Raw genomic sequence first — 8308 nt, 5'->3', positions numbered from 1 at the left:
GCAAATGGAGACTCTTTCTTTGTTTTCTTGAAGGGGGAAAGGATCAAAGAAGTCAGAGGAGGGAGGAAAAAATCCTTTCTTTTCTTGAAGGGGGGGGGGGAACAAAGAAGGCACAAAAAAAAATCCAAGGCCGACAGAAGTTGAGAGAAATTAGGGGCTTCTCCTTTGAGGCAGGCTTGTCACATGACCACCTGTAGCCAATCACGATTTTCTGAATATATTCAGGATTAGCAGCAGTCTGAGATATCCCATAATAAAGGTAGGGTCACTCTGGATCAATCCTTCTTGCTGCAGAAGGAAAATTTAAATTGCCCCAAATCCAAACGGAAATCGCATTCTGTGTAGAGGGCAGGGACTGAATCAATCTGGGGTTGGAATAAAAGCTCCGTGCAGTTTACACCCTGGTCTCATTCAGCCTTCCTGGTCTGCTGCAGGAATTTGCTTTATGCGGGATGAGGCCAGTCAACAGATGAGGCCAGTGCTGGAGGAAGGTCAGATGGGGCTCCCCCCAGGAAGATAAGATGCCACACTGGCGTGGCTGTCGTATGCTCTCACTGCTCCATTTTTTCTGTTGTAGGGAGGCCTTATATCTATTTTACCACCAAGTTGAACTGTATTTTTCTGGAAGGTTGTTGGGCTTTTTAATGGGGTTTTAATGGTGGGTTTTATTGTATGTGGATTGTCATGTAGCACACCATGAGCCAGTGTGCAGAGAGTGGCGGGTAACAAATCGAATAAATGAAATAAAAATCAAGATGCACACCAGAGATTTCAGGCGCCTGCACAGGTTTTTAAAGGAGGTTTACTTTTCATTCCAGAACCTTCATGCAAGTTCATTATTCTTTGTCTTTCACTTTTCCTTGAATTTGAATCTCTTGAATCTTCCTTGAATCTTGAATCTCTTATATAATTGTTAATAGGTTGGTTCAAATTGTAGCCTTTTGTGTTTGTTCTTTTATTTAATCTTTTTTGAGGGGCTAAACTCCTCCCAGATCTCCTTTGGACACACCCTTGCTACATTTGCATCCTCTGACCGCACCCAAGAATGGAACAGGACCCCATTTGCTTCAGGGCCCCCCACCCCACCCTGGGGCATACAGTTCTCTCCTAGTTCTCCCCCCTCCCCTGGTCAAAGGCAAGGATTGCCCCAATGTGGCCATTCACTCCCCTTGATGCGGTCCTCCAGGTGTGCCTCATGCCCTGTGAAATAGGGAGAGCCTTCCGTGGGATTTCCAGGGGTGCCACACAATGCATTGACAGAGAGTTTATATAAGACTAGATCAATGCCTGTCCATAAGGACAAGCTTCAAAGAGCCACCCACACCCTGTGGCCGGCGACATGGGGACCCCTGGTGGCTCCCCTGCCACCTAATGAAAGCCACCCCCCACCCCCATCCCAGCCAAGGCCCCAGCTTCCCCCCGCCCACCCCCCTCTCCACTGAGGCCCGAGCTTCCCCACAGGCCTCCGAGCAGGAAGCCACCCCTGCCTGCCCCCATCCCCACCAAGGCCCCGGCTTCCCGGAGGGCCTCCAAGCAGGCCCACCGCACCTGCTTGAAGGGCCCCGGGAAAGCCATCCCCAGCCCCCTCCCCAATGGCAAGGCCAGCAGCCGGGCTTACCACCTACTCTTGGTGGTCGGTCCAGCTGCTGGCCCTGAGCCCTGGCTTGTGGTGGACTGGCCTTGCCCACTCTCTGCCCACTCACCCCTTAGCAAATTATGAAGAGGAACAGATGAGAAGGTACAGGTGCACAGAGACTTCTGCCTGGGGTTTGAACTCTGTAAACCAATCATGAGCCCTGCCAAGAGGGACAGCTGGCTGCTGCTGAAAAGAGGTTTGGAAGACCTCTAAATATGAGAGTCTGAATTGACCGTGAGCTGTTTCTTCTTCCAAGGGGCTTCCCAAATGTGAACTGCTAACTTTGGGGATCATATATTTAAGTGGATTCATGTAGTTGCTCTATTTTATCTATGGAGACTAGGATCGTCTATATTCATTGAAGTCAGTTGAGGTTAAAGAGGAAAACAAATATTTTGATAAAAAGATGAATTGGAGGTCTAATTTTTCTTTGTGGGCCATATCTAAAAAGAACCAGGAATAGTTTTGCCATTTCCCAGGAACTTAATGATACAGGAACACTAACTAGAGTCTGACAGCCGTTATAAATGAGATCGCTCTTAAGCGTCCTCTCTGACCTCAACTCAAACGGGCCCCCTGGTACACGGGGGTGCTCCGGGAGAAGAAAAGGGAGGTGAGACGACTGGAGCAAGTGTGGCGGAAGACTCGTGACGAAGCTGCAAGAACATCTTATCGCACGCTTATGAAGGCGTATGAGATGGCGGTGAAAGTGGCAAAGAGGGAGTTCTTCACCATGGAAATCGCGTCTGCAAGCTCTCGCCCAGCCCAATTATTTAGGGTAGTTCGATCCCTCACCGCCCTTCAGGGATGCCAAAATATTAGCCAATTGGAACTCGGCTGTGAGGCATTAGTGAGCTATTTTGCGGACAAAGTCTTGTTGCTCCGCCGTGACCTTCCCGCCACAATTAATACAGTAAATGAACTGGAGGCCTGTTGGCCACCTTTGGTAGCGAGGTTCAATGGCTTCAGACGGCTCTCTTCTTCCGAAGTGGACAAGTTGCTGGGTTCGGTCAGGGCAACCACCTGCCCCCTCGATCCCTGTCCCTCGTGGCTCCTCAAGGTGGGCGGAGAAGGAATAGGAGGCCAATTTAGTGACATTATCAACATCTTCCTGAGTTCTGGGGAGTTCCCTGAGCGGCTGAAGGAGGCGGTGGTTCGCTCTCTCCTGAAAAAAACAGCGCTGGACCCATGAGACCCTGCCAACTACCGCCCGGTGTCGCACTTAGCATTCCTGGGCAAGGTGGTGGAAAGGGCCGTGGCAGACCAGCTCCTAGCATTCTTGGAAAAAACTTCGGCACTCAACCCATATCAGTCTGGCTTCTGTCTTGGCCATGGTGTTGAGACGGTGTTGGTCACACTGCTGGACAACCTCAGTCGCCAGCTGGATAGAGACGGGTCAGCCCTGCTGGTCCTTTTGGATCTGTTGGCTGCCTTTGACATCGTGGACCATGAGTTACTGGTCCACCGCCTCGCCGGCACCGGGATACAGGGCATAGCCTTGCGCTGGATATGCTCCTTCCTCCAGAACCGGACCCAGAGGGTTGCAGTGGGGGATGAGTTCTCGTGCCCTTGTGGGGTCTCACAGGGCACGGTTCTTTCCCCCACATTAGAATCATAGAATCATAGAATCATAGAGTTGGAAGGGGCCATACAGGCCATCTAGTCCAACCCCCTGCTCAACGCAGGATTAGCCCTAAGCATCCTAAAACATCCAAGAAAAGTGTGTATCCAACCTTTGCTTGAAGACTTCTAGTGAGGGGGAGCTCACCACCTCCTTAGGCAGCCTATTCCACTGCTGAACTACTCTGACTGTGAAAAACTTTTTCCTGATATCTAGCCTATATCGTTGTACTTGAAGTTTAAACCCATTACTGTGTGTCCTCTCCTCTGCAGCCAGCAGAAACAGCATCCTGCCCTCCTCCAAGTGACAACCTTTCAAATACTTAAAGAGGGCTATCATGTCCCCTCTCAACCTCCTTTTCTCCAGGCTGAACATTCCCAAGTCCCTCAACCTATCTTCATAGGGCTTGGTCCCTTGGCCCCAGATCATCTTCATCGCTCTCCTCTGTACCCTTTCAATTTTATCGACGTCCTTCTTGAAGTGAGGCCTCCAGAACTGCACACAGTACTCCAGGTGTGGTCTGACCAGTGCCGTATACAATGGGACTATGACATCTTGTGATTTTGATGTGATGCCTCTGTTGATACAGCCCAAAATATCTTATTCAATATATTATTCAATATCTTCACGCGTCCTCTGGCCCAGCTGGTTCCTCCAGAACCATTCGCCAGATGTTTGGAAGCGGTGACAGAATGGTTCAAGCAGAGTCGTCTGAAACTCAACCCCTCCAAGACGGAGGTCCTGTGGCTGGGTAGTAGGGGGCAGGACCAGGAAACACACTTACCCACCCTGGCAGGGGTGCAACTCACCATCGCGTCCCAGGCCAGGAATTTGGGTGTGACTATTGATGCCTCCCTGACTATGGAGGCACAGGTCAAGAAAGTAGCTGGCCAGGTGTTTTTCCATCTTCGCCAAGCCCGACTACCAGTACCCTACCTGTCCCCTGAACACTTGGCCAGTGTGATCCATGCGACGGTCACCTCCAGACTAGATTTCTGTAACTCGCTCTATGCGGGCCTACCCTTGCCCTTGATCCGGAAACTTCAGCTAGTGCAAAATGCAGCTGCTAGGGACCTTGGAGGGCCCATATCCAGCCTGTACTGAGGCAGCTGCATTGGCTGCCTATTGCTGCCCGGATCCGGTTCAAGGTTTTGGTCTTAACCTTTAAGGCTTCACGTGGGCTGGGACCCACATACCTGAGGGACCGCCTATCGCCCTATGCACCCCGCAGGGCCTTGCGCTCTGCAGGCGCAAACTTGATGGTCGTTCCTGGCCCTAGGGAAGCACGCCTAGCCTCTACCAGGGCCAGGGCCTTTTCGGTCCTGGCCCACAGCTGGTGGAATGAGCTCCTTGGTGAGCTGCGGGCCCTGTGGGATCTTTCGGTGTTCCGCAGGGCCTGCAAAAAGGAGCTCTTCCGCCAGGTCCATGGTTGAGGCTGGGGTCGGCGAGGTACACTGATGGCTCCCCCCCTGGGCTTCTTGTACATCACTGACCTCCTTCTTCGCCGCCTCCACTTAGCAATGGGGGTAGGAAGGGGATCTTTTTTGCTGCTGCCATGTTGTGATGGATTTTAAGTCTTTTAATGGGAGTTTTAATGAGGTTTTTAAGACATTGCGACCCGCCATGAGCCGCTTAGGGAGTGGCGGGAAATAAATTGAATAATTAAATAAATAAATAGACCCCCAAGGCTTCTCCAATGCCTGTTTGTACCTGAATCAGACTGGACCAGAGTGACTGTGACAAATGGAAAAGCTTTATTAGATTAGTTCATTGTGAAAATAAGGAGTTAGATACCATATTCATGTTGATAGCAAAGAAAATACTGTTGCCCTATCCAAAGGGGGTCACCTCCCACCTTCCCAGCACTGAATGGTGAACTGTTTCCAAATGTGCTTCTACCATTCATAGGCATTTTCTTAGGCCCTAATTGTTATATTATTCATTCTTGCCTTTCAAAATGACTCCGAAGAGTTCTATACTTCATGTTTCTCTACCTTACGGAGTTATCATAGCAGCTACCAATCGTCTTTCCCTTCCTCTCCCCACAACAAGCATCTTGTGAGATAGGTGAGGCTTAGAGGGCTCTGAGAGAGATGTGACTGTCTCATGGTCAACCAGCAGGCTTCATGTATATGAGCTGTGAATCAAAACCAGTTCTCCAGATTAAGGACCGCTGGCTCTCTGAAGAGCAAAAAAAATCCAGTTTTCAGGTTCAACGGTACTGAATTTTGGGAGCAAAAGCAGCTGATCCTAAGAAATAATCACAATCAGCTTTAAGGAAAGACCACAATTGGAACAACTGCTCCAAAATTTGTTCATGTCCACCTTTGGGGCAACATCCCTTCAATTCAAGCAATTAATGCCTCACTCCATTTTACAGGCAACATTCAGCACAGAAGTGGTGGGACACAGTGTTAAAACATGCAAGCATAATCAGCAAAACAAGCACAAGGGAAGCCAAGCTGCATTGAAATCAAGCCAAGGCAGGCTTCCTTCCACCTAAGCCACCGAAAGCAGTAGGGCTTAAAGTTGGCCTAACTGCACAGGATTGTACAGTGAGTAAAAGATCTTAATTCTCTTGCAATCAAGGTAAGGATACCTAATTTGGCGATTTTTCCTCCATGGTTCTGCCTTTTGTTTCCTGTTTCATGGAGAAGCAACTTTTCCGAGGAAAAGTATATTTTTTTCCTCTTTTACACTGATTAAAATCAGAAAGGGATGGTCAAATATCAAAACCGTTTCCCTAGGCTGACTGCAAACCATTGATATTCTAGTAGTTGATGCTGCAGCTTCTGTACCTCCTTCGTTCACTTCTATAAATGACTTGTGAGTAATTTTGGACAAGTTGAGCTTACGGCATCTCGACATCCCTGACAAATCAGCCTTGGAGCTGTCAAAGACATCCAGCAGTCCCAATGCTGATAAATATGGCTTCAGATCGTAAGTCTCTTGGAGCTTAAGTATCGGGAAGTACACGTGAACATCACTGACGGACATCTTTCTTGGGTCTATCCACTCTTGGAGGTTTTCTGCAGTGAGCTCCTTCTCCAGCTACAATTAGAGACAGACACAGAGAGAACCAAGACATCATTTCAAAATATTGTCATGAGACAAAAATTTACACTCAGTTAGCAAAAAGTATAAACCCTAATGTGCAACTGAAAAATGCTTATGGAGGAGAGCTTGTGGGGTCCTACTGGGGTGGCTGTCACAGATGCTACAGCTCAGTGGCCGACCATATTCCTTCAGACAGGACAGGTAAGTGAAAAGGGGTCTTGAGTAGAAGAATTTGGAGAGTCCTCTCTGAGTCCTCCAGAAGCCATTAGAATACTCCGCATATCTAAGAAACCTCCTATCCCAAAATATCCCCAGGCCAACTCTAAGATCTCCATATGTGAACGTGCTGGTGGTCCCTGCCCTCTCAAAGTACAACTGGACTCAACCAGGTCCTTTTTGGCCCTGGGCCCAACCTGGTGGAATATGTTGTCTGCAGAGACACACGCCCTGTGTCAAAGTTCAGCAGGGCCTGCAGGCCTGAGCTCTTCTCAGCAGGCATTTGGCTGAGAGTAGGTTGCAGAGACAAATCCCACCCCCCAAAAAATATCCACACCACCCAGATATATGGAGGCAGAGCATTGGGACTGAGTTTTAATTATTTGTTGTAAAGTTTTGTATTCTGATTTCAACTTTGTTGCAAACATGTTATACACCACCCTCAGCCAGGATACATAGAGGAGCAGTGAATGATGAATGAATGAAGGAATGAAGGAATGGAATGGAATTGATTGATAAGATGAGAAGAATGGAATGAAATACTGGACCAGATGAAGCAATGTTCCGAACCATTGAAGACTCCCCTTGTTCCTGTCTACATTTCTGAATTAAAAGCAAAATACTGTATTGCCGGCTTCTCTGTTTCTGCATTTTTCCATACATCTGATATATCACTATTTAGGCAAAATATTTTATATGTCTTTTTTTGGGGGGGAGATCACCTTTTCCATGCCAGTGGAGTTATCTTCAATGTCGTCGGGCAGCAGGGCAATCATACTAAGCTCTTTCCCCTTGTACGGCACTTCCAGGACGCTCATGTTGCATTCAGGGATGTACCGAAAAGGAAGCTTCTTGGACATGTACATCATCTTCACGGTCTTCTTTTCTTTCTGGAGGGAGGAATGAAAAAATGGGGCAGAGAGATTGTAGGTGCACAATTGATAAGTGGACATAGACAGGAAAAATATTGCCCAAAATATATTAAAGCAAGTTATGTGTTGTAGCTTCCAGTGGCCATTAAGTACTCCTCTAGAGGCAGAACCACTGAAGTTACAGAAGGTTCCTTCAGCCTAAGACGAGACACAGCCCAAGGATACTCAGGGTTCCTGTCCAGCCCCCTAGTAGGCCACCTCCAAACCTTAGGGAGCATTCATGATATGGGGGACAAATAGGGGTATCTAGAATTTTAACCAGTTCCGCGTTCCCACTTGCCTTCAGCCATCAAGCAAAGTTTTGTCCTTCTCACACCACTCTGAGTATAAAAATCCCAGATCCAGGCCTTTAAAAGCACGCAGGAATCAACCGTAACACCAACGGTTGGGGTGACTGCCTGAAGACACAGCGTCTCGTTGAACCAATTCTTAAGCTCTTTCAGAGAACCTGCTAGAGTCAAATGAAGCTAAACTTAAAACCTGACAATCATGTATAAATCTCACATCAAGCCTGGAGCGCTGCTTTTGAGTCCTGATTTTTCTCTTTCAGCCTGGGGGGCCAGTGGATGAAAGTAGATTAGCAACCTGTCTCAACTTTTTCACCCTGAGACATTCTTCAGGCTTTGAGAAACCCCAGAAGTGGGACAGAATATGGTTGGGAAGCAGAGCTGTGGACACCCCTTCCACGCCATCACTGGCCATTTGGTGAGGAGGTTGACAAGGCATGAATACATTCATTGGCTTCATCAAAATCCATCCATCCTTTGGGTCAAAAAGCATTTAAATTGAACTCTGGCTCCAAAGAACCTAATGCAGGAATATTCAGTGTTACATTTAGATGGTTTT

At 48.1% G+C, this 8308-nt stretch overlaps 1 protein-coding gene across 1 annotated transcript; it reads right to left on the bottom strand.

The window, feature by feature from the left end:
• Positions 1 to 5028: 5028 nt before the first annotated feature.
• Positions 5029 to 7399, bottom strand: LOC143844280 (leukocyte elastase inhibitor-like). Its single transcript, XM_077351213.1, has 2 exons — positions 7253 to 7399; positions 5029 to 6308 (listed from the first exon to the last, which is right to left on the bottom strand). The coding sequence occupies exons 1-2, from the start codon at positions 7397 to 7399 to the stop codon at positions 5904 to 5906; spliced, it is 552 nt and encodes a 183-aa protein (XP_077207328.1). The 3' UTR covers positions 5029 to 5903.
• Positions 7400 to 8308: the final 909 nt, after the last annotated feature.

The sequence above is a fragment of the Paroedura picta genome, chromosome 9 (genome assembly GCF_049243985.1).
Source record: "Paroedura picta isolate Pp20150507F chromosome 9, Ppicta_v3.0, whole genome shotgun sequence".
Taxonomy (NCBI): domain Eukaryota; kingdom Metazoa; phylum Chordata; class Lepidosauria; order Squamata; family Gekkonidae; genus Paroedura; species Paroedura picta.
Note: the sequence above shows the minus strand (reverse complement) of the source record. Positions and strands in the feature narration are given on the sequence as shown.